Source organism: Conger conger, chromosome 4, assembly GCF_963514075.1.
Source record: "Conger conger chromosome 4, fConCon1.1, whole genome shotgun sequence".
Lineage (NCBI taxonomy): Eukaryota > Metazoa > Chordata > Actinopteri > Anguilliformes > Congridae > Conger > Conger conger.
Window position 1 is genome coordinate 66,147,737 of NC_083763.1, and position 26,745 is coordinate 66,174,481.

The window sequence follows — 26,745 nt, forward strand, 5'->3', positions numbered from 1 at the left end:
GTTCAGAGAATGGGCAAAATCAAGTTACTTGTCAAAACATAAAATAAAAAATAAAATAAAATCAACAAATTAAATGTACTTAAATACAAATCAGTTCAGGGCAGCTCATGATGTACTTGATAGTGTCTGCTAATGGACCTACAGGTAATGCCAGTAAATAGGCTAATGGTACCTGAGCTTTAAATGGGTTTCTCTGAACAACATTCATGTCTGTATGGATACAGTTGCGCTTGTTCAGCTGCCACCGCATTAAGGGCAATGAAAACAATGACATAGGCATGATCAATTATATGAGAGGAAGGTACATTTAATGAGTAATTAGTGATACAATATAAGCAAAGTTATACAATCAAGGATGAATGCTGAACAATGGTCATGTATGTACAGCAAGTGCCTCCATGTGCATCTTTTTTTGTTATTGCCGGGGTCAAAGAAATCAATACACCAATGATCTCTCAGTTGTACCATTAACTCCCGGAACTCAGTCAAATGTCTGATCATTTCTCTTGTTTCAAGGTTAATGTCATTTGGAATCCGCCCCGTTTATATTGGATTACGTAATGCGACTGATAGATCTCATTTCATTATTGATTTATGTTAAATAAAATTATGTTTGAATGAACATTTATAAAGCAAGCTGGGAGCCTGTCTGGTGGAACTAATGATGTTCGTGTCGTTCCCATTTCCTCCTTGGGAATGGCGCAGTGGCCCATATAGTAAGTGCTCAATTCAAGTTTTAGAGCTTTTTCACATCAAAGTGCTTCTATTTTATTAATGTGCTGTGGGATATGCTGCTTGTATCAGTGTTACTAGTAATACTACACCGTAGCCTTCAGTATGTCTCCCAGGTCATTCTTTCTCATCTGCACTGTTTATAGCTAATGCGTTTAGAACTCTGATTGAGTCTGCTTTGTGATTATGGTTACACTTTTGTAATGTGATTATTCTAATGTGTACATAAACTTTTATTGTGTTACGAAATAGCCCATTCACATTACATTGCGTTACATTAATGGCATTGGGCAGATGCTCTTATCCAGAGCGACGTACAGTTGATTAGACTAAGTGGGAGACCCTCCCCAGGAGCAATGCAGGATTAAGGGCCTTGCTCAAGGGCCGAACGGCTACAATGGGGATCAAACCACCGATCTTGTGGGTCCAAGTCATGTACCTTAACCACTACACTACAAGCGACCCATTGAGGTGGTTTGATCCCCCTCAATGGGTCCAAGTGACATACTGTAGCACCATAGTTTATACCCAATCCACATTTGTTTTACCATAGAACAGAACAAAACAGGTCTTTGTTTTAACATGTGAAAACCCAGTTTTGTCAGGTCGTTTTAACAATCGCAGTCCTTACCAAAATACTTTAGTTAACTTGTAATGAACTGTAAGTCGGAGTTAATGATGACTCCGCCATTAGCTTGGCCATTGGTTACTGGCCCTGCAAGCTTTTCCTGCAGTTGGCAGGAAAGAAACAGTGTGTTTTACAGCTCTTTATCTCTGCTCAATACCAAAGTGATCGTCATTACACTCCCTGGACCTGCAAACCCCATACAGTCTATAAAGCTCACTGAGCAAGAAATACAGGGAGCGGACCTGTTGAGTAACAGTGATAAGCCATTTATGGTCTGCTGTTCTAAGCAAACAGTTTTGCTTTAGGTGGGCGTACAGTATGTCCATATGAAGCGTAAAAGAAAGAACATGTAACATATGACAGAGGATATCTTAGAAGAGAGAGAGATCACCTTTTTTAACAGCATTTCTTGCCAAGCATGTCTATGTTTGGGGATCACGGTGCGTCGTAGGATTCTATAAAGCGTTTTTCAGATGAGCCGCGGGTTCCACTCGCTCTGGGCACTGTGTTTTCTGGTGTCCGTGGGCGCCAGGAACTGCACGACAGGGGACTTTCAGTGCCAGGGAGGCTCCTGTGTGCTCATTGACAATGTGTGTGACTTCACCGACCAATGTGGGGACGGCAGTGACGAGAGAGACTGTAAGTACAGTTCAGTGTGTGCGTGTCACTGAGCCGTGCAAACGCTTGCGCCAGTACAGCACCACTTAACACAAGCTATTTACATTCCTCGTTTATGCTTCCTTAAAAAAAATATTTTCATAGCAGTTGAAATAAATACATTTATAAATATTGACAGCTTAAAAAAAAATGGTATCGGCTAGAATAAAAAATATATATATTATATTTTTCCAATTCTATAGTAATTGATACAATTGATATTAGACTAGTTGCAATAATTAAAATATATATTAATATTAAGATTTTGCTGCAGTAACAGCAAAGGAAATCATATTCTGGCAACTGCGGAGAAAGTGCTTGCATGTTCTTTGATACAGGAAATGACATATCAGGCCTGATTTCTAAAGATTGAAGAGGAGAAAACCCAGAAAGTCGTGCAGATGTGGTGTGAAACTGTGGGCAGGATAGAGTCAATATTTACACTCAGCTTTGCTACACTTACACTTACACAGCTACAAATAAATGTTTTCGAATGAGACCTTAACACTATTCCTCAAAAACTAATTTTGTCAAGCTCAGCGATTCCAAAAATGTATTCAGCAGACTTTTTATTAGCAAAGAAAAAAAACTTGCATTGATTTGTAGGTCATTTGTAGGCCAGTATTGATTGAATATTTAGCCAAGGCCTGTATCTATAATCATAGAGATATTCTTTATGTTCTTATGCTAATCCCAAATCACAAGGTTTTATTTCTTCGCAAACAGAAACAAAATGTGTTTCAGCATTTTAATAAAAAATAGTTTACATCAACACATCACTGAAAAACCTTATTCAGCACCCCCATATTCTTCAAAATCAAAAAGTCAAATTGTTTGGCCAGAAGCCCGGCTCGATGAAAAATATGCATGAAACTGTATTACAGTTTTAAATGCATCATTCCAAATAATGTGCTACTGAACTTGTCTTCCTGAATATCATTCTCAATGAAGTCGAAATACTACTTAATCTACTTAAGCTACTGTAAACATGATGTGCCTCAAAGGATGTGATGTTAAGGTTGAAAACAGGTAAATAAAAATAAAATAAAATATATAAATATCTCATTGCGGACAAACAATCTGTCATCTGCCAGGGGTTAAGCTCATAAAAAGAAGTTGCATTTGCCTTTCTTTCCTCCGGTTTTAGAAATGGTTTCCTGGGTTTGACGCTGCTGGTTTTTGCCCTGCTCCTGGACAGGTTCTGGCTTTGAGAGATGTGACTTTGAAAGGGACTTCTGTGGTATGTCTCAGAGTGGAGACAGCTACACAACCTGGAGCCGAGTTAACGGTCTCACCCAGGCTGGGCCTACCCACGACCACACAGGCAACAGCACAGGTACCAGAACAAACCTCACTGTGCTTTCAACTACAGGAATCACATGTATCCTACCTACCCATGGAAAATATAGTCTCTAATGTGTGTACTACCATACTAAAGGTTTGTTCAGATACTGCAAAAATCTTTCTTATCTAAAATGCATTTACTGGAATATCTGTCTTTTCATGCAGGCCATTACCTGTTTCTGTCAGAAGAACGGTCTTTAGCGGCTTTAAGAAGCACAGTGTTCCTTCCAACTGACTCCTGCCAGGTAGGCATGCCTGTGCTTCGATCCCGTTTCCCTTATGAATGGGACCAGTGTATTTTTATCAAGGAAGGGGTGTCAGTGAGACCCCTTTTCATGGCTCTGATGTTCTCCTCATAGATCATCTTCTACCACCACTTTGGGAAGATCACTGGAACTCTGAGGGTCCTGACCCAGACACACCTCAATGGGAATTATGAGCATGTCTGGACTCGGTCTTTACCAGAACAAGATCTTTGGGAGCGGTCCGTACTTGTCTTTAACAGCACCCTCAAATTCCAGGTTTGTTCTGTTGGATATCGGCTATTTCACTTAAATTACTGCACAATGCATTGTCTGTTATAACCATATTTTAAATACATAAAAATGTCACAATATGAAATAAATAGACAGGCCACTGCATTTCAGTAATTGAATCTCGATGCCAGTTATACGCTTAGTGTCTTGCCCTGACTTTTTAATCATGGATATGAACTTACTTTTGATCCTGAGCACCGACAGTACTATTTCATATAATAATAAAATACTTGCAGTGCTGCATTACAGAATGTTGAAATAGCACTAACAATGAACATCATCTACTGAACTAATGTCAAAGGAGCATCATCCATCGACATAACAGGTATATAAAGGAATCCGGACTCCCCAAGGTGAGTGAGAGAAATGAGTCTTAAGCAGACTGGCCTTTCGGGGGGAAATGATATGACATTCCCGGGACATCTGTTCAGGTGGACAGTACATCTTCTCCAGCTCAGTTACTCTGGCTGTCCTCGGACGCAGGCCCAATATCACCGTGGTCACCGGCACCATCTGTTGTTTTCTTTACTGAACATGTGGAGCGTTAATGCCTCGCAAATGGAACCCTCATTTTGTGCCTATGAAAGTCATTTTCGGATATTCATTTTTTTTGTAACATAATAAGCAGAACAAGTGTTTAGAATTTCCGAAATTTGTCCGTAAATTGGGCCAATTCGTAAATGTATCATTCTGTCGTGCAAATATACTTACACGGCTTTCTAAAATGCCCCCAGAACGGTTCTGAAATAAGAAACAGATCAGTATGTTGTGAAAACAGCAGTGCTTTTTAAACTGAAGGAACAGATTAAATAACACTTCCCCATCCAAAAAAAACCAAGAAAAATGGAATTGTCTCCATATTCACAGAAGAGCTATCAATCATAGATATTATTATTTTCATTTTTAACATCTTGTCATTGCATGAAAGCACGAATAGAGTCTTTTTCTGTTGGCCGGGATTGCTGAGCGATTGGTGCTGTGACACAGCACACTGATATATGTGGCTGTAAATCACGGTGCGTGCCATAAAACACCTCCCCTGGAAACATTGCTCCTGCACTTTGATCAGACTGAACGAGTCATTAGCTTGATACGGCCAATGAAAAGGGGAGCCTGTTTCGTTTGATGACTGCTGCCCTGTGTGTGCGTGAACTGCGATGTCGCGGACATCGAGCGAAGTCCATGCCCAGATATTTATGTGCTATGTGCAATCAATGTAATAATCAGTTCAGAGAGAAAGCAACTAATATGGCATCTCAAGTGAATGATCCCTCTTTCTTTGTGGAAGAATGGTCTAACAACGGTCAAAATGTTCATACCTATTCCACAGTACGCCGATAAGGGTCACACTAAAGGGGGAACACTACACAAATCACTGACAAAATGTTCATATATATTTGTGCACCTATCCACTAACCCCTGTCCAAAAATCTAATTTGCACTGGCGTGAGTCGGAAGAAGACACTTACCGTGCAGACAACAGGCGAACCACAAGGACCTGGTAGATCAGTAAGGGTCACTGTGTGCGTGATGAGACATCGCCATGCCCACTGGCTGAAATCCTCCCTTCCTGGCCAATGCTAGCACCAGCTGTGAGTCACTGACCCTGCCTCTGTCTGGATTCAGCACTGCAGCCTGGGGATCATCCATCCACTGGAGCTCTGGAGCAGTGCCTTAGCCAAGACGCCAAGCAGCTTCCCCAACTTCTGATATACACATCACGTTATTTTAGGTTTTGAGGTGCCATAATCTAGGGCTAAAATGTACCATCATCATTTTTTTTTTTTTTCTGAAACAAGCTAAATAAATGTCTTGCTCAATGGTGCAATTAGTAGTACCTCACCGCGACTTCACGATCATAATCCAAAAGTGATGCTCTAACCCCGGTGTACTGTGTGGTCCTTGGCAGGTTATTATTCAAGGAGAGGTCTTTAGCTCCAGTGATCCTTCAGAGGGGCTAGCCATTGATGATGTTTCATTCGGGGAAGGTTGTGATGCTAGCCCTGGTAAGACTGATCTCACCTACACATAAAAACAAGCCCTTATCAGAAGGAGCGACATTGCTGACCTTATACCAGTGTTACAAAACTGTAATTACTGTGGGAACAAGTGTGTGACAACCGGTTGTTGGATGAAAAGAAAAAAATAGTTGCCCAGTTTATATGTATTATTCCACAAACCACACAGCTTCATTCTGCACAAATTACCATGTCGCTTTTTAATTGTGATTTATGCTGTCATACACTTGTAATAACAATGTTATTACATCGTATTATAAAGTGTTTACATTTACATGTTGGCATTCCTCAGACACTCTTACACAGCTTTAATTATTTAAATATAAAATATTTTAATAGCTTTAAATACTTCTGAGGCAAGGAATAAAACCTACAATCACAGTTTTCCCAGAAAAAGTGTCGGTTTAATCAGCTCTTAGCAAATACATATGGTCCCTATTTGATTCATATGTGCTGTGTTTGAGTTGAATTAACACTTGTACTGTGTTACTCCCCAACCTAGTGCACTGCATTGCCACCTTTCAGTATTGTGTGGGATTGAATGCACTGTTTTGGACTATTTCTCAATAAATTTCATAATTTATTTGAATGCATGGCATGAAACACAGAAAACAATGTTTATCCTTTTTTTTGTAAAGATATAGCCATTCATATTTGCCTTTTCCTCTGATAGTGCAAGCAATTTTCAGCTGTTTGTTCTTTACCCAGTGAATATCTGTAGACAGACTCCAGAACAGTCCTTTGTCTCTGCCCTCCTGCTGTGCCCATATGTTTGGACATTACCTCACTAAACACACTTTGCCATTACTCTTCCCTCTTGCTAAAATACCCCGTCCGCAGGAGCTTCAGATGTTTAGACCATGAAAAAGGAAAAAACAAAAATAGAAATACGCACAACAAAACTTGTTTTATCTTTTCCAAATATCAAAGCCCCCTGAGGTAGAGTGGCAATTTGCGAAGCTCAGTTTGAAGTAAGGCACATGCTTAGCATGTTTGTTGTATCGCTGTAGTACTCTCCAGGCCATCTGGGGACAGCAGCCCTGTCTCATATTTCTATGTGGGCCAGCTTCAGGCTGCTTCCTGCCTGGGGACAAATGACAGGAAATGTCCTCAGGGCTGTTCTATGTCTCCCTTTTATGAAGTGGCACAAATCCAGATAATTTTAGATGAACGCTTTTACATTCATTAGCATAAATACTGTACCGGCTCTTGGAGAAGCAGGATATGGTTCACCAGTTGTCCTTCAGCTTGGGTTATTAAATGGGACAAGCAAATACATACAGTGCACTCATAACTCAAGCTTTTCTTTAACAATCCCTCATAGCAAACTTTTTTCTTTTCATGGTCAGATTCTACATTGCCCTGCACTGAAGGATCCAAGATGTGCAACAGCAAATGTATTCTGGAAACTAAGTTCTGCAACTTTGTTTATGACTGCCTGCCTGACTTGGTGGATGAGAGCGGTTGTCGTAAGTAACATCATAATGCAGCTCTGGAACCAAGCGGAAAATTCAGCTGTGAATAGATGATGATAACATCCCCTTTACTAGGTCTCAATGCACCATTTTATTCCAGAGTCAATAATACTGAAATAAACTGTGACTGAAAATGCCCTTATATACACTAAAGCTTCAGAGAAGGTGCTGTATAAATGGTCGTTTAGTGGTTTGTTTGGATACAATGGTATAGTGGGGACCTTTTTTTCAGTATGATTGTGAAAGCTGTACTGTAAAAGCATGTATTGTGACCAGGCAGTTTTAAGGAGGGATAGAAACCCACAGTTTTTCAGTGAAGTGTACTGGTGTGTGTCTCTGCAGCCATGGCGTGTGACTTTGAGTCCGGGTTGTGTGGATGGAGTGTAGAGGCCACAGACTGGGCCTCCAGCTGGAAGAGAGTGAAGGCTGAAGACGCTGTCCTCAATGGCAGTGCTCCCTCACAGGACCACAGTAACAGGTCCTCACAAGGTGCGTGTGTGTGTGTGCGGTGAATGTGCGAGTGTGTGTGTGTGGGTCTGTATGGGTGTGTCTGTGTATGTGCGTATGTAGGGGTGTGTGTGCATGTGCGTGTGTGTATGCGTGAGTGTGTATGAGTAGGGCGGGGGGGTATGCATGGGTGTGTGTATGTGTATGACTGTGTGTGTGTGTGTGTGTGTGTGTGGGTCTGTATGGGTCTGTGTGTGGATTTGTGTATGCTGGTGTGGGTGTGTACAGGGGGGTCTGCATGGGTGTGTGTATGTGTGTGTATTTTTGTGCCTGTGTGTATGTGGGTCTGTATGGGTGTCTGTATGTGTGTGTCTGTGTGTGTGTGATTGTATGTGTGTGTGTGTATGTCTATGGGTGTGTATGCATGCATCGGTCCATCTATGTGTCCACTGCAACTGTTCAACCTGTTACTTTTTGCTTTCCTTTAATCACACAATTCATTTGCCCCGAATAACCAATGCAAAAATCAGTTTTCCGCAATTTCAAATCATATTTTGATACATGAAAAGGCCATCTTCATAGCACTGAACTGACTTTTTCATTCCAATATGAATTGGCAATAACCACTGTAGTTGTTATCATGAATTAATGATGTACAAATGCATTAACAGAGCTGTGCTGATTAACTTCTCAGTAGTAGTTAGTTAACAGCTACATTAGTTCATGCCAATTCCTGGAACCTTATTATAAAGCTTTACCAGTGTGACCGCCGTGTGTTCTATCCTTTGCAGGCCATTATCTGTGGCTGGCAGGTGAGGCTGGTCTGGGCTCAAGCAGTGTGTTAGCGAACAGCTCCGTGTACCACTCCACCGCGCCTTCCTGCGCTTTCCGTTTCCACTACAGTCTCCAGGGCAACGGCACTCTGAGCGCGTGGCTGCGTGGCGGCCGGGTGAGTGCCACGGAGGGGCGTGAGAGAGCGGCGCTCAGCCCACTCCACAAACTCACATCTTAATTACCCGAATCTCCACCCACACGCTAACGAGCGCAGCACGACAGATATGTTCCTGTCTCTCGCCGAGCGGGATGTGCGTCGCCAGGAAATGACACAGATTAGATAGTCTGTCATGTGGCGCTGAGCAAAAAGAAGAACGGAGATGTAGCAGTCAACGCAACCATGTCCGTGACAGGGAGACTGTGACTTCCTCTCTGTAATTGGATTTTTGATTCTTTGACTCAGTCTCATTATCTGAGCATACATTTTAACAAAAAAGAAAAAAAAATCCTATAGCGCTGCATGGAGAAGAAAATGAATAGCTGAACATTCATGTAAATGATTTGCTATAGATTTAGGACTAGATACAATCAAAGCAACAGTAACAAATTAGACCAGTCGAAAAACAATACGTTAATTACTAAGGTTTTTGTAGACCTTTTAGAAGAGGACTCTGGAGGATATCATACAGTGTTTTTTCATTTTATTTTTTAAATGACTTTTTTTATCATAGGAAAACCAGATGGTCTTCCACACCGGAAAGGAAACGGAGAAAGAATGGATGGAAAGTGAAATCCCGCTCTCGATAGGTCTGGAGGAATTTCAAGTAAGCTTTGCACTAGTTCATTTCAAGGCCACTTACTAAAATCTGAATTACTTTCAGAATTTCCAATGATTTCTGACTGGGTATTTCACTAAGCGAGTATGACTGTGCCCTTGAACTCTGCTGGATTAGGTTGGGAAATAAGACCTTGCACCTGTGTCTATCTCGTGGTAGGGATTCATGTTCTTAATTTCACCCATAATGCCTTCCCAGCAGTGCTGTAATGAGACCCCTGGCTCTCCATGAGCTGTAAGAAGTCGTTTTCAATTCCGCCCATTTCCGGCCTCGACTGGGATTCATTTCAATAGGAAAATGAAATGTGCTGTCGGAGAAAAGGGAAGCCATCCAGGGCCTGCCGCTTTGTTATTGCTTCAAAAACCCTGGACCCTCGCGACCCCTCATGTCTTCTCCGTGTCGACCCGAGGCCCCCGTGGCTATTTGAGATGCAGCCGGGGATGAAGTCACTCTTTATTCGCGCTGTGTTTGCGATGGTTATTGATTGTGCTGCTGATGGCTCTGATGTCTCTTAGCCTCTGGTTCCTGTTCGAGGGAGGGTGGAGGGCAGCTTCCTACCCGCCCGTGTCTCCCTGGTAATTAGCGCGGCTGTCAGCCCCAAGCCCCAAGGCAACCTCTACTTTTCCTCTCTTTATTAATGTTGACCTCTTCCGCAATCAACCCCCTCCGAGCTCTCTGCTGAAGGAAAAGATTCTGAGAAAGACAACTCAGAAAAGGATGATATTCTGTTATTGCTTCTGTTTATAGGCCAAGCTGCTTAACTGCATTACCTTTGGTCAATTAGCTATTTTTGTTTATTCATAAATGATCAACAGCTAGCAAACGTGATTTCCATGGTGGCAGTGGGCAAACTGTATCCTGCATAGCTGTTAAATGTCAGGCTAAATCAAATCAACAAGTGATGTAAAATGTCAAGATCTTAATTTGCTAAATTAACTGTTTGCCTGGATATAAGTTATGTGTTTGCCTTGTACACAAATTCTTGAGCACAAATAGCATTCTTAATAACTAGGAATACGTTTAACAACTGTTATCTAGCAGTGTAAACAGACCCAATATTATGGAATTAAACAGAGCCATATTTTCTTTCATCCTGTTTATATGACACAATGGGCTGTTTGTTGAGATGTGATGATGATCTACCCCATCGCTGCGTTCTTGGCTCACAACGTTGCTGTGTAATTGATTCCATTAATCTGGTCCTTTCTTTCCAGACGGCAGTGTCTGCACAGCAATTATCACATTTAATCGATCCCGATACTTTGGTTACAGCCGTTTTCACAAGTTTTAGCACTTATTTGATGGATACTCTGCTTACCTCTTTGGTATATTTCCTGTTTAACTAGTCTCTCTTTTTTGTCCACTCCGACACGCGAGTGAAACTTGCTGTGAAACACGATGGTCTCAGCAGTGAACTTTGCCGCAGCGCCGGGCCGGGCTGTTATGAATACACGCTGTGATTGTGCTCCTCAGATCGTGTTTGAAGGCCGCGTCGTGGGCGAGGGTGGATTCCTCGCGCTCGACAGCTTCCTGTTCTCCGACTGTGAGGCGACGCCCGTGCCCAGCGTTTGCCCCGAGGGCTCGTGGCCCTGCGAGGGTGAGAGCTGTGTGCCCAGATGGGCCCTGTGTGACCTTCAGCCGGACTGCCCCCAGGGGAGCGACGAGGATCCACTGCTCTGCTGTAGGTCCCTATTACTGCACGATCGTTCACCCTGAGGGGGAATCCACAAAATGGCTGCCATGCTTCTGCACCTATTAAACCATGCTAGGGCCAGAGCAACTACAGCACAGCAGTAATATAGAGAACACAGAGAGCACCTGCCGAGGGTGAAATGCAAGCTGTGTCTAATTAAGAAGGGTAATCACAAACTACCACTCACGGTAAGCATGGATTTTTCATGGTTGAACTCAAAACCTGCCAGTAATTGTTCTGTGTACAAGGGTATCCCTCTTTGGGATTTGGAAGAGAAAAAATATCTGCCATTACAGGCTGTGTAATAAGGCAAAGACAACTAACACTAAACCTGCCGCCTGTATTTTGTTATCGGCTGTAATTTAAGTAGGAGTTTAATTATGAGGAAATCAATATTTAAACAACTTAGAAAAAAAAAAATCATAATTAGGAGAAAAATCTTTCACTCAAAACGGTCCAGTTCTATAAATTAAGACGCGTATATTGGAACAACTACTTTCCTGGAACTATATCCATTTGCAACATTAAAATTAATGCCTTGTAAAATTACAGGCAAGTTTCTTATTAATGATACCGAATCGGAGCTTACTCAACTTATGCAACAGAGAAGATGTGACTTGGCATAAGGCTCGCTCCAAGAAGGCTGATCTGATGCCTGAAATTTCATGTTCTGCAACTGAAAACAGACCATACTTGTGAACTGTGCTCACTGACTATTTAGTTTGTCATACTGACACACACACACACACACACAGATATTCATACACACACACTCTCACACATACACACACACACACACACACACACACAGACACACAAACATGCCAGTTATTTGCATTAGTGAACCAGTATTTCATATTGTTGTGTAAAAACAAGCACAAACAAGCACTCATATATTTTCTTAATTATCTACCCATGAGTTTTAATATAGAATCTTGGACCAAGAGAAACACCAAGAGGTCCCACAGCACACAAATCCCCGCCACGACAGGGCACACATTACCCTGCCACCATCACCCCTCCGCACACCAATATGTTGCCCAGGCTCTACTGTAGCTGCACTGCGTCACTCATAAATCAGTACTAACACCGTCATTTGACGTTCAGACATTCGGATAAATCATTTTAATTTGTATTCGTCTGGTCTCATACGGACCTCACAGCGAAGACGAATGCATGGTCCTCTCCTGTGCTCTGCACACTGATTCAAAGGCTAAGCGTGCTGCATGCTTGCACTATATCTCTGTGGTACTCCACTTTATTTCTTTAGGCACTGCCGTATTTTGCTGTTTCAGGACCCAGAGCATCCCCATCTTTATGGAAATCTTTAGTACCCCTATAATTCACACAACAGGACTACGCATATCCCACTCTCCTTTTCCATAAAACAAATGGAGGTCACAACCTTACATCGATTTTTTCATTTGAAAATCCATGGAGTGTCGATGGACTTTAAGGTCCCCCCAGTGTTAAGAGTGCTGGGGGTCAACTGGCAGTGGAAAAAAACAATATTCTTTTGCAGACTATTCAACGTTAGTAGTCTCTGGAGTGCTGTGGGCCTTTTAGTTTGGGCCAGGCACTGAATAATTGGACAATGCCCAGGTCAAAGTCACTGTAGCATTCCGTCCGTCTGACTCCTTCTGGACGATGTTCATATGAACATAATTCATATGAACACCACATTTTAAGACCAACCCACCCACATACAGTACATGCACCATTGCTATCTTAACACTGTAGAGGATGGACAGGAACATGACAACTGGGTATACCTGAAACTAGCAAACACACTTGTGTTTGGGTAACTGTCGCGTTGTACCAAAGATAGAGCCCTCAATGTTGCAAGCTGTGACATTAAAAGGTTAACATGGAGAACATTCTGACTAACATTGTATGTTATTTCAAAAATAAAATTTAAAAAGCAATTTAAAGTGTCTGAACAATAACAGCATCCCTTCCATTTCCCTCATTCTTTTGTGTTTACTGGTAGTGTGATCACCAAGCATTTATCAATTTATTAATTTATTGTCCCAGGCTGTAAAAGGGTTCATGTCAGCAGTGTCCAATGTTGATGCACGGAATAATGGGTATCTACCAATCCAAATCTTTTTTGGCATTTTAGCAAGGTGGTTTTTTATCAATGAAAGGGGTTGTTAAAAGAATGATTGACCGCATTAGTACAGGCTGAATCGAATCCTTCCGGCTACATGTCCTGAAGGAAATTCATTATGAATTGTTTAGTGTTCCCTCTGTGCCCATGAAGGGTTTTAATAATCACAAATGCAATGTAATTTCAGATTTCTTTATTTTAGACATGGAAATAATGCCCTTGCAGTTGACTAGTTTAATCATAATCACTGTGCAAATGTAATTTTCTTGTCCTTTGTCATACTGTTTTGCCATGCCCCCCCCCAGTACAATAATCAATAATGTTGTTCTCTGTCGTTTCATATTTTAGCCAGCTATACTACGTGTGATTTTGAGTCTGACTGGTGTGGCTGGGAGCAGCTGAACTCTGCCAATGCAAACTGGAGCAGAGTCAATTACCCAGAGTCCCCTGAGGCAGACCACACAATAGGCACTGGGAATGGTGAGTGAGCAGTCAGAAAAGCAAAGAAAAACTTGATATGTGTAAATTAATTTTGTAGTGAAGATGGTGGAAGATGGATGGTGGCCTGCTGGCTGTTCACTCACAATGTGGTTACTGAAATATGTAAGTGAAATGCTAAATATTATTTTTCAGTAAATGAATGGCTATGAATCACTTAGCACACTAGTGATCTATGCACATATGTGAGCCAATTAGTCCCCTTTCCCCAAGAGATATAGCTATTTCCTCTCTGTGCCTCATGGAGGGCGTAGTTTTAGATTTGGTGTAGCGATGAATGGTGAACGTGTTTTTAATTATATTGTTCCAGGTCTCTCCCTTTGACCAACTTCATTACTGCCTTCCCTCAGGATCGTTTGCTTTCATCAGCACTAGCATACAGCCTGAGCAGAGCATCACAGCACAGCTCGCAAGTCCTGTCCTCCTGAAGGATGTGGAGCAGTCTCTTCCCTGTAAAGTATGTAACTCTGCTCTCGAAAACTACTGACCGCCACGATAAAGACTAATATTTAATTCAATTCTATGAGGTTTATGACTTAGATATTTCATGAATATCATGTTTGATTGGGGTAATATCCACAGCTGAGGTTCTGGTACCAGTTGGCTGGCGATGCCGAACTGGTCCTATTCACACGGACAGCACAGGGTGGAGATTTGAGGAATCGTACCATCATCAGTGAACCCACTGTCAACACAGAGTGGAGGAGGGTGGAGGTGAACATAGACCCAGTAGCCCTCGAGAGCAGGATTCCCTTCCAGGTAAAAATGTCCTGCTGGAATTTCACTAATACATCATGGCATGCTGCGAAAACTGGAATCATATGAAATCTTATTGAATCATTAAAACCATGTTCAGAGAGTGAGAGCAAGAGAGACAGAAAAGAGAGAGGGAGCAAGAGAGAGAGAAAAGAGAGAGAGATTGCCAAAAAAACTGAAGCATGAAATAGAAAATTGAAAGGAACCATGCTCTTGTTATCCAGAAGCCAGTCAAGCAATCTGAGCCTGTAAACAGTAGCAGTGTAGAAACAGAGGATTTAATTGGCCTGGAGTCTGTGGTTCTTACCTCTAATGAGAGCGAGCAAATAAAAAAATCCTGAACCTCCAGAATGCTCTTTGGGGCAGATGGTTGTTATACACCCTGCCCCCAAAAGATGGTAGTGCAGGAAGTGCCCACAGACTGCTTCCTGCTAATTCTCCCCTCCTCCCTCCCCCCTCAGGTTCTTCTGCGGGCCTCTTTGCATGCAGCCCACGCCACGCTGGCTGTAGATGACATCAGCCTGATGCCAGAGTGCCGTCCAACTAACACCACACTTCCCATGACGAGCAATGACACCACAGGCAAGACATTCATCCAGGCAACAGCCATGGTGGGCAGGGAGCTGATCCCCACATCCCCACAGTCAGCTTGGCTTTACTAGGAAAATCTCATTAGCTAGTTTCCTTTTGTGGTCGGTCATCCTGGCACATACAGTACAGAGGCTTCTTTACTGTCTGCTCATATACAGCATGTGTCTTTTATTGTCACTCTTTCCCCTTTAAATCTCTCGATACTTCTACAGCTATGGCAAAGTAGTTCTAAAAAAACGACTGAGCAGTGCTTTGGTGCTTTGTCATAAATAATAGGGAGATAATTATCGAAAACAACTATTCAATTAAATACCATCTGTTAATGGAGCTTACAAAGACATACAGCTGTTTGTTTCCTTTATTCTCGACCCAGTTAGAATAAAATTTGGCTTAAATGGCCCAAAGTACTTTCTCACCTATGATTATAAATCTCAGAACCTGAACACCCACATTAAGAGCACATCCGTCCAGATAAATTGATGAGATGAGTCCTGGCTGAATAATATTCCCACTTGTTTTTCTGGGCCCTCCTGTCAGACAGTCAAAGATTTTCTTTCCATGTAAAAGAACAGTGTCTATCACACTTAGACATTTGAAGCTTTGTGTGTTCAGACATGCTCTTCTGCATACCACTGTTGTAATGCATGGATATTTGCATTGCTGACACCTTCCTGTCAGCTTCGACCAGTCTGGCCCTTCTTCTCTGACTTCTCTCATTTACAACGCTTTTCTGTCCGCAGAACTGCTGTTCATTGGATGTTTTTTTTTTTCTTCACACCATTCTCTGCAAACTCTAGAGACTGTTGTGCTTGAAAATTCCAGGATATCAGCCATTTCTGAGATACTCAAACCATCCGGTCTGGCACGAACAAACATTCCACGGTCAAAGTAACTTAGATCACATTTTTTCCTCATTTTGACATTTGGTCTGAAAAACAGCTGGTCCTCTTGACCACGTCTGCATACTTTTATGCATTTAGTTGCTGCCACATGATTGGTTGATTAAATATTTGCATTAACACGCTGGTGTACAGGTCTACCTAATAAAGTGCTCACTGAGAGTAGATTTTCTCACAGAGACCGGATGTGTCATCCTTCAGTCATACCACCAGGACAAGATTCATTAGGCCTTGAATATGGAATATTGGTTTATAATTTCACCTCATTAAAATGAACAATAAATACCTTAAACTGAAAACACAACTGGAATTTTGCATACACTAGTTAGTGCTGCAACAGTTTATACCAGCTTTTGCACTAATGTGTGTGCATCACATGCTAATACAGATCCATATTGCACATGATGGACGTACGTGATTGCTACCTCCTTGCCCACATCCCCATTTGACCCATCTGATTGTGTTCGGTGATAGATAATTACATTATTACATTTCTGCTACATCCAATCTACTCTACAGGCCAGTCTGTAGAGGATGGGCTCCCCCTCTATGGTTCAGGAACCCCTGAGATTTCTTCCCATCAGGGAGTTTTTGCTTGTAACCGTTTCAGTGTTTTGACCTCGCTTGCTTGCTTTTTGGGTTCAGGCCTAGTTTTTTCCTATTTTACATTGTTACAGTTCTCTGTAAGTGTTACCCTCTCGAAACAGACGTGTCATGTCAAAAACAATGCTTAATGTCTCATTTGTTAACACACCTAGTCAAGGACAACACATTTTGTGTTACTTTCAACACAGAAAAAAATCTCCCTTTGTAACACGTCCATGTAAATGGTATATTTAAGTAGTAACTTTGACACAAAAAGTGTTGAAAGTAACACAAAAATAGTAACACAAAAACTGTGTTGGATATTAACACATCCTTTCTGAGGGTGTAATACAATAGACCTGGTTTTATTTTGCTTTTACTCCACAGACGACGGGCCCGTCGTGCTCCTGAGTCACGGCTCCCTCTCTCGCACTCTCGGCCTGGCGGTGGACGGTAACCGGCTGGCCTGGGTGTCCGACATCACCGATGACCCCTCAGCAGCGTTCAGACTGGTGTCCCCCGGGCTCTACCAGGGCCTGAGGGGCTCCGTGTCTCTCGAGTGGGCAGAGAACAGCTCCCTTTTTCTGGCACGCCCGCCCTCGGGCCCCCTCCGGCTGTTTGTGGAGGAGATTCCAGAGCAGGGGGCAGACTCGGCCAGGGCCTCCTTCTGGCTGCACGGAGAGAAATGGCTGCCCGGCTTCTGGGCTCTGGAAGCCGTCGGTGTGCCAGGTCACTACATTCACAGGCTGGGCAACAACGTCTCTGTTGCCAGGGATGACGGCAGTCAGGATTTCAGGGAGAGAGCCAGCTGGAGAATCGTTCGCGGTGAGTCTAAAGTATCTCTATATGTGTATGCACGTCTTCACAGCCTGGATATTCGTGCCAAGAGCAGACAGAAGAGAACACTGACCAGACCACAATAGTTTTTCCAATTTGTTTGACAGAAATATGGCACGTTTAAGCCACTGTACAAAAGTATACTTTATCTATCAGAATATGAGCTTCCTAGAGGTCTCCACAATATATTAGCCAACATACAGTGCAGTGTCAGAATTGGTGAATGCATGAGTTTACCTGTGTCAGTCAACTGGTCTAAACTAGTTATTGTTTCCTCTTCTCACAAAACACAGTTATGAAAACATTAATTCCATAATGTAAGTCATTGTGTGTTCTGACCTTATCTGACTTCATACTCATTGGATCTTTGCGGCATAGGACTGTTGTCAGCACAGTGATTAAATATGTATCAGTAATAACCTCAAAAAATGAGATGTCTAGAACAAGACCATTTGATATAAAAAAACCCAAAAACAATAGAAACGGGGCTCTGAAGTGGTGAAATCACTGCTTGTTCTACGAGTCCGGGTCCTATGCAACAGCATTATCTTTTATTAGACTTGGCAGCGGGAGCAGGTGGAGTTAAATCTCCGACACAATGCGGGTTCCTTTTATTAAATAGATAACCAAACATTATGAGTCTGGCTCTGTTGGAGATACGTGAGCCTCCTCGCTCAGTTCATATAAAGTGGGGTCGGCCCCATTTCCCACGGGCCCGGATACATTATGAACAGGGCAGAGACTGAGCTGCCAGCTCTGCTCCTGTCTAACTGCATTGCCTGGCTCGCATGCACATTATTATGTATTACCGTGGAAGTCTGTGCTTGAACTTACGTTCAGTTACCACAGGCGCTATCTGGCATGGAATATCCACCATGGAAAAAATAAATGTCTTTTTTTTGGGGGGTTTTCAGCAAATGTGAGTGTGCCCCCCACTCCTCCTCCGCAATGCCCACCCCCCTCTTTCCTCTGTGGGAACGGGGAGTGCATCGATCGGAGGAAAGTGTGTGACTTTACCCCGCACTGCCCTGCTGGAGAGGACGAAGCAGACTGTCGTGAGTACAGCGGGAGACATTTTGGCACAGCATGCCGCAAATTCATTATTATTTGTTTGTTACTAACAGATTTCTTTGACAAATCTTTCAGTCTCAATGTAATGTGATGCATGGGTTTAAAAAAAGAATCTGGTAAAGTTTGTGTGTTTATGTGTTCATGACTTGTCGAGCACAGTCAGTTTGGAAGAATCTTATTTTTATTCCAGACAAACCGACTCTGGTAAATAGGCCTTGCTGTCTCAGGTTGATTAAACCAGTCGGTGTTTGCTGTGGCTGTTTCATGAGTTCAGACATATTAGTTCAGAGTTTATCTCACTCTTTGTTCTATCAAGTATTTATATTCCTGCATTTTAAAGAGCTCCAGATTCAAAACATCTCAATTGCCTTGTCCAAAACGGTCCCTTAAACATGAATCCAAGCTTCAGTACTTTGTTGCCTGACAAAATTGTTGCATGGACCTCTGCTGTGTATGGCTCATTATCTGCACCCCACCTAAATGGGGGAGACTTTATCACAAGAGGAGAAACCTATTACAGAACTTAGCAGTGCGATAAATTAAACTGACGATCTAGTAATTCAGTAATAAAGACTTCATCATCATTAAAGCCTAAACTGTTGTTCCCTTTTGTGTCCATTTAGCAAAAGAGGAAATGAGGACTGTGCATAGACATTAGCCCATGTTTAACTGACATTCTTCCTTAACTTTTTCTGAGAACGAAATGTAATTGAATGTTAATTTTCTTCTCAAGCACAGTTTGGCAATTTCAGTGATGAAATGAACAAACCAAACTGCTGGTGAAGACAAATTACTTATCAAATATATTTTTAAGTTTGTAACAAGCAATGGTGAGTGAATTGATGACAATGGCGACAATTAAATTCATTGTCTGTTTGCTTCAAGGATTAACTTTTTGATCTGAGTTACCTCATTGAAGATCTAAACTAAATGTCTAACTTACCCAATAGGAATTTGTAGCTTGTCCATATTGTCATGTCTGTGCATGGGCCCTTCAGCTAGGCTATAGTTTCTAATATCCTGGGCGTGGTTTAACAGTAGGCCCATACGTTCTCTGCTACAGCCGCACAATGTGACTTTGAACGGGACTCGTGCGGCTGGTACGAGTTCACTGAGGGAGATGGGTTTGATTGGTCCAGAAGCTCAGCCGCCAAGGTACCCGAGGAGTTCCAGGATCGGTGCCCCCCACGGGACCACACCACCAACACCACTGAAGGTCAGTGGAGCAAAAGCAGAGCAGAGTGGAGTTTTGACCACACTCACTATCCAACAGCCAGCTGTTGAATGTTGAATAATTGCAAAAGTTATGAATAATAGCATGTAAACTTCTTTAATAGGCCTTTAGTTAACATTCATGTTATACTGTATTCCTGTTGGCTTCCAGTGATTACCATAGAACTTTGTGGATGGTATCCAATGAGTCATTAGATGCTCCAACACATAACCATCCCTTGATAGTATGGCTGACATTTCATACAGTGCTGAAGTGATCATATAGAATTACCCCAGACATTTAAAATGAACGAGAGGCTCCGGCATCGAAGAGGGGTAAAAAATGCAATTGAATGGAATAAACCCCCTCGCAGATTGGATTGTGCACTAAAGGACCTCTCCTGAAGTTCAGAGCAGGGGAAAATGCTGCCTCAGCTTCTTGAATAATGGATATAAATCAACAGCCCTTGAGCGTGTTAATAAGATGGAGCACCTCCGTAGATTATTTGAATTACTGCCATTTTTAACGCCTGCAGCATTTTTTAAAAGTCTCTCTCTCTCTTTCCCTCTCTTTCTCTTTCTCTCTCTCACTCCCTTTTTCTGTACATCTCTGCAGGCCATTTCATGTTTGTGCTAAAGAACAGAACTAGCCTCTCCCAAAAAGCATACCTCCGGGGACCAAAGTTTCAGCAGTCCGCTTCTGCCTGCATGGTGACGTTTTGGTGAGGAGTTTTTCTCTTTTATCATGTTTGCATTTGAACGGAACAGTAATTTCTACAATCGTATTAAAATAGGTAAACATCGGAGCATAACACAGATCAGATGAAGTCCCAACTTTTCTCATTTGCTCCAAAAATTAATCCTCGTCACTGTGAAATTTGACATGCTGTGACAAGTTTTGTTTCAAAACATCACAAGGCGTTTAAAGATAAATACAGTATGCTCTTTGAAAATGCTAGTGCAATTTTCAGGAAAAATATTTCACTGTCAGAAATGTCTTTGACAGTAATATGGCAGGGCTGTATTTGAATGTACAAAATCAACATAAAAATGACAATACAAGGATGGTATGACACCTGGAAAAACCAGTAATTTGCAGAAAATGACAAGGCAGCACTTGCAAGCAGGGTGACATACGGTCTTGCGTGCATTGACAAACCTATAGTAGCACTGTAGTGGCTGCTGCCTACATTGAGCTGACTGTAGAAAGAGAGAAAATACACAGACGCTGTGCACCTAGCACGGTTCCTCTGATTTTGGATATTTATAGATTTTAATGGTGTTTTGAGAAATGCCATTTAAATTTTTGTCACTATACTTGTATCTACACTAAGTATGATAGCAGAAAGGAATGTGAATAATTAAGAATTACAGGCCCATCACAAAACACAAAAGAGTCACGGATCTGTGGATCAAGATAATTCTGCCTAACCTCAGTATGAACATGGTTTGCAACCCATCCCAGGCATTACAACTACGGGATTTCTGTGGGTGCGGCGGACATGTACCTTACCATAGATGGCGTGGAGAATGTCACGGTGGTGTGGCGCACGCTGTACAACCAGGGTAGCCACTGGCATCCTGTAGCAGTGCAGCTGGGCCGCATCGCACAGCCCTTCCAGTTTTCTGTGGTGAAGCTCAGCCTGGGCATCTTCGATGGAGTCTCTGCCCTGGACGATATCACCTTCCACAACTGCTCGCTGCCCCCTCCGGTGGAGCACTGCCACGGCCACGACCGCTTCCACTGCAAGAGGAGCCGAGCCTGCATTGACCGGCAGCTGCTCTGCAACCTGATAGACGACTGCGGGGATGGCTCGGACGAGGAGGGCTGCTGTAAGTTTTTGCCTCGCGACCCGTCTTCTGTGCCGTTTTGTGTCGTATTTTGAGTTGTGGCCATGTGGCGCCATTTTGGCTCTCCGCACAGTGCCATTTTGGCTCTTAATTTTCTCATTGCAGCCCCGGAGCTGATGTGCAACTTCGAGGAAGGCCTCTGCAACTGGACGCAGGACAAGCAGGATGACGTCTTCGACTGGACCAGGATCCAGGGCCCCACCCCGACCCTGAACACGGGGCCCTGGAAGGACCACACCCTGGGCAACGTGAATGGGCACTACCTGTTCATCGAGGCCTCAGACCCGCAGCAGTTCCGGGACACGGCCGTGTTGGTCAGCCGAAGCTTCCAGCCAACCACCATCCGCAGCCACGGCAACCGTAACTGTGTCTTCCGCTTCAGCTACCACATGTTCGGCAAGCACGTCTTCAGCCTGGCCGTGTACATCAGGACCATGGCCAGTGGGCGGGGTCCACTGCTCTGGGTGCGCTATGGGGAGCAGGGAAACATGTGGCACAGCAAGACACTCTACCTCAGCAGCATCCGGCCCTTCCAGGTACAGCTGAAGCATCTTGTTGATTATGAGGAGGAGGAGTAGGAGGAGGAAGAATGCTGATTATGTTGATGATAATGAAGAAGATGGTGATGATGATGATGATGACGATGATGATGATGATGATGGTGATGATGATGATGATGGTGGTGATGATGATGATGATGATGGTGATGGTGATGATGATGATGAAGATGAAGATGAAGATGCTGATGACGATGGTGATGGTGATGGCGATGCTGTTGGTGGTGACGGTGGTGATGATGATGATGATGATGGTGATGATAATGATGATGATGATGGTGATGATGATGATGAGGATAATGAAGTTGATGGTGTGGATAATACTAATTATAATGATGATCATGGGAATGAAGGGTTGTATGAGGATTTATAGCGTGTTGCTCAAAGATACAAGGACAGATGGTAGGATGAACCTGGATGAATGCTGAACTCCAGGTTATGTGTTGTTCAGTGCATTTAACACAGTGTTCAAATCCTCTTCTTGTGAATCTTTCATTGCTGTGAGGCTTTTTTCACATTATCCAGCATTGATGTCTAATCCAGCTATAAAAGCCTCTGGCACACTGTCAACAGCAGCACTGCAACAACAAATCAAAATCACAATATACTGCAGTTACTTAAATTAGGTATACAGTATATTACAAGCTTGAATGCTGAAAAAATGACAAATATCCCATGAGAGAAATATACTACTATGGTTTTGAACTGATCACTCCACAGAGCCAGATATACTGCTCATGCTTCATTCCATCACATAACATTTTCACAGTGGAGAGAAACCAAGGCTGAGATTCACTTAATATGGAATACTGAGAGAAACCAGACCCAGACTGGTGTAGGATTGACTGACAGACTGCAAGACCTCTAATTGATCCATTGTGAATTTTGGCCCACATCATTGCATTTGCTATTTAAATATTTTAGCGAAAGTCTTGTTATGCTGATCAATCAAGTAACAAGGAAAAAATTGTTACCATATTTGTGAATATTTATAATATATTGCCCATGAATATAACATTTTCTCTAGGTTTCTAGTGACTATAATGCACTTTGGCAGCTCTGTGTAGATGAGTTCAAAAGCTGCCATCCTCATTTGTGCTTCTGGAGGAGTAAAAAAGGGTCACTTTGGTCAGAATAATTATTAATTTAATGACACAATGAAATCTGTCTGAACATTCGTAGATAATTTATTCAATGTATTTTAATGACCAGGATCAAAGACCTGGTGAAACTGCCTGTGAGGTATTTAGTCCATAATATCACGCTGTTATGTGCCCTGAGAAAATGAAATCACACAGTACGTTTCAGAGCTGTGCTATTAATTTGGTATTTCCATTCCTTAATACCAGACATGTATTTCTGCAGGTGACAGGGAAAATGAGGGATATACAGTGGAAGACAGTCATGATCATTTTGTTATTTTTATTTTTATATTTTCATTGTCAGTTCTGCTGCCTACTGATTTTAGCACTAGATACCCCAGGGAATCTTCACAGTGTTTCTATTTTCATGTAGAAAAGGTGTTTGCATTCTAAAATGACCGATTGCTTGATTGCTGTATCTTTTTGAACATATATTTTTGTTCATATTTGATTACATGGGAGGGGCAGCTTTAACCCTGAAGGTATTTTCAAATCATTCAATCAGTATCTGAATAGGATAGCATGCAACTTTCTTTCTACTACCTTTGATTCCCCAATGACCTTTTATATCAGAGCTGAAATGAAGAAACAGAGACCTACCCACAGTTGACCTGAAGGACCTCTGCACCACACACCAAATAGTCATCTCGAAGGTGTCAGTAAGCTAACACTAAAGACATTTTTGAGGGGAAAATGGATGGATGTTGCCAAGGCTGTGTCCGAAGTTTTGTCGCAGTCTGAAGGTGTTGCCGGTAATTGAGTAAAGCTGTGAGGAAATTGCCTGATGTGGCCTGGATAGAACCAAGATTACCTGCCGCAGAGGTACAGAGTAGAGTCATTTATTTATCTCCATGCCGCATTTACAAATGTACGTAAGAATAAATAATTTAGTACCGCAGTAATGTAACCGGAAATGTTCTTATTGTTCTTCAGTAGGTGTGTCTATAAGAGCTGTGTCATATGCGGGATCTTTCTTCTTCTTCCCCTTTTCCTGTTATTTTTGCCAGCCTCCTGCTGTTTTATGCCAAATTTCTGAAGAATGTACAATATTATGATGAAGGACAGCATGCGCAATGAGATCTTTACTTAGTAAATGTAAAGGCCTGTTTATGAGTGCTGTCAAATTTGCTCAAATTACCCATTTGTTCATCTTTCCCTTAACCTATTGGGGCTTTTAGTTGGACAATGCCATTACCAGCATATGAATGTATATCCCATACATCAGTTTAACCTCTAGTGAGCTTCAAAATGATGTTTGAGATTAGTTTGAGATTGTAAACTAGCTAGCTACATTAGTGTGACACTAAAACAGGAAATAGTACAGCCTGGTTTCAATTGTAAATAACAATTGGATGAAATAAGGCTGCTGTTGGACTGGTTCTTGCTACTGGGGTTATGTATTGGTCTGCCAATGGCAGAGACAACATGCAACTGCTGGAAGTCAATTACAATACAGCTGTGGATGATGTGTGGCCATAGAAAATATTTTTTATTGTTGCAAACAAAAATTAATTACATTCATTCACAGTGTTGCTGGGGAGTAAATGGCACTAATGCCTTTATGGGATGTGGTCCTAGAGCTGTATTTAGCTTGCACAGAGAGCCAGCATTAGAACTGCACTTTGACAGCTTAATTGCTTGTTTTCTTTCATTACAATTTGTTCATGGAGACATTTTAATGAGTGTACTTCCTGCTTGAAAAACAGATTATTATTTTTTTTTTTTATTTAGCTGCAAAATACATTCTTGAATAATTAATATCTGCCTTTTTGTCAGGAGGGGGGCATTATACAAATCAGATTGTTATTTGTGTCCTGAACAGAGGTTCACAAAACACATATCAAATAGGACTGAAAAGGATAATGCTTATTTTTTTGCATCTCATAATTCAGCTCTTTGTTGAATTGGATTGTTAGCTACTTAGCTCTGCATCCCACGCAGGCCAGTGTGTCTGAGTGGAACAGGTCACTCGCTGTCAGCCTGCCTTGCTTGCATTGACAAGGGAGGTTTTGAGTCTCATTAGTGCTAATGGTGCACCCATTACCCAGGGTTGAGCAGAGTTTGGGGTGGCAACGTTATCTGCTCAGTGTGAGAGAGAACTGATTAGACCACAGCTTCTGCTTCATAATGAAAAAATACAAAAATAAAATGTCAAAAAATTATAAGAGAAGGCTGTACACCATTATACACAGCAAACGGAGGAGATTCTCACAATGTTGCTGTCATGTGGTGGAAACTGTGACAAAACATTTTAGTAGGTCCATGTTACAGTATTCTTGCTGTAGGCTACTGTTGTTCTTTTCATTGATTGTAGTTATTATTTATCTTGTTTATTAACTGTAATTTGCAGACTCCTTTTCCAGAGTGACTTCCTCAAGGCAAGGTGCATAAATGCCTCTCATGACAACAGCAACAAAGAAGAGTGTGTGTTCATAATTCGTTGATGATAAACTGGGCCAGTTCTTATCGCTGTGTCCACGGCTTCCCTGAGTCCTAATGTGCTCCTCACAATGTATCTATAGCCATGGACATCATTCTGTGACCACTCTCTGGTGTGGCACAAAGCATCTGCTGTTCAGAAATGCCTGCGCACAGTCACAATTTTGCTTTCTTCAAATTTGCCGAGTTGACAGAAACAAACTCTTTTGGAGTGGGTTGGAGACAATTGTTCAAAGTGCAAAGCCACGTCGCTGTCAATGTCTGAATTATTAGGCAGTGGGTTGAAGCTTTCTGGAGCCGGTTCTGTGAAAGGAATGACAATAAAGCAATTAACTGCGGTCAGATCTGCAGTCAGCAGAACAGGCACCGTAGATACATAAAGTTCACTGCCCTCACCACAGAAACACATCATGGTAGAAATTGTAGTTTAATGTGACTTGTGACTTTTTGGTTGAATCGATCGGGTTGATAACCGCACTTGTTCACATATGTACTGTACTTGCAAGTCCCAGTAATATTTTATTTATTTATAACTCCTTTATTTAACCAGGTGTATCCCTCTGAAATGTTTGACTCTTTTACAAGGGAACCCTGGCCAAGGAGGAGCAAGCAGAGATTTTATACCCCAAGGCCTATGAATCACACCACATTCGCACGTCATGCCATTGGCTGTTTCACACAATTGACACCATGTGATTGGCTGTTTCAATGTGACATGGGTGAGCTGGGTGATAGTCCTGGTCATATCATATCCTCTCTGGTCACAGGTTTTGGTGGAAGGCACGGTGGGCGATGATTTCGACGGTGACATTGCCATCGACGACTTGTCCTTCCTGGATTGTATCCCATATGATGGTATGGATTACATCAACTCCCTCTGATCATAACATGGTTGACACCAAAAATAATTTAGGTTGACTTTGAGAACTACAGCAATATTTACAAACATAGAAATATTGCTGCATAGATGCTAATGACTGCACATACCTAAGCCTAGCATTTGGGTAAAATAAACATGATAAAGAGGTGCTGCTGCACGGGTTCTCCACACTGTCGG

At 42.2% G+C, this 26,745-nt stretch overlaps 1 protein-coding gene across 1 annotated transcript in view; it reads left to right on the forward strand.

Annotated features, from left to right (window-relative positions):
- Positions 1-1,833: 1,833 nt before the first annotated feature.
- The window catches only part of LOC133126677 (MAM and LDL-receptor class A domain-containing protein 1-like), an 82,413-nt gene continuing 57,501 nt past the window's right edge, over positions 1,834-26,745 (forward strand). The window contains exons 1-17 of the mRNA XM_061239016.1: positions 1,834-2,013; positions 3,269-3,353; positions 3,548-3,606; positions 3,721-3,882; positions 5,807-5,903; positions 7,733-7,879; positions 8,629-8,786; positions 10,921-11,044; positions 14,389-14,507; positions 14,966-15,086; positions 16,967-17,404; positions 18,331-18,471; positions 19,551-19,703; positions 20,316-20,421; positions 21,165-21,532; positions 21,656-22,086; positions 26,456-26,543. Coding sequence (XP_061095000.1) covers positions 1,834-2,013; positions 3,269-3,353; positions 3,548-3,606; positions 3,721-3,882; positions 5,807-5,903; positions 7,733-7,879; positions 8,629-8,786; positions 10,921-11,044; positions 14,389-14,507; positions 14,966-15,086; positions 16,967-17,404; positions 18,331-18,471; positions 19,551-19,703; positions 20,316-20,421; positions 21,165-21,532; positions 21,656-22,086; positions 26,456-26,543 — 2,977 coding nt within the window. The remainder of the gene's footprint in view (positions 2,014-3,268; positions 3,354-3,547; positions 3,607-3,720; positions 3,883-5,806; positions 5,904-7,732; positions 7,880-8,628; positions 8,787-10,920; positions 11,045-14,388; positions 14,508-14,965; positions 15,087-16,966; positions 17,405-18,330; positions 18,472-19,550; positions 19,704-20,315; positions 20,422-21,164; positions 21,533-21,655; positions 22,087-26,455; positions 26,544-26,745) is intronic.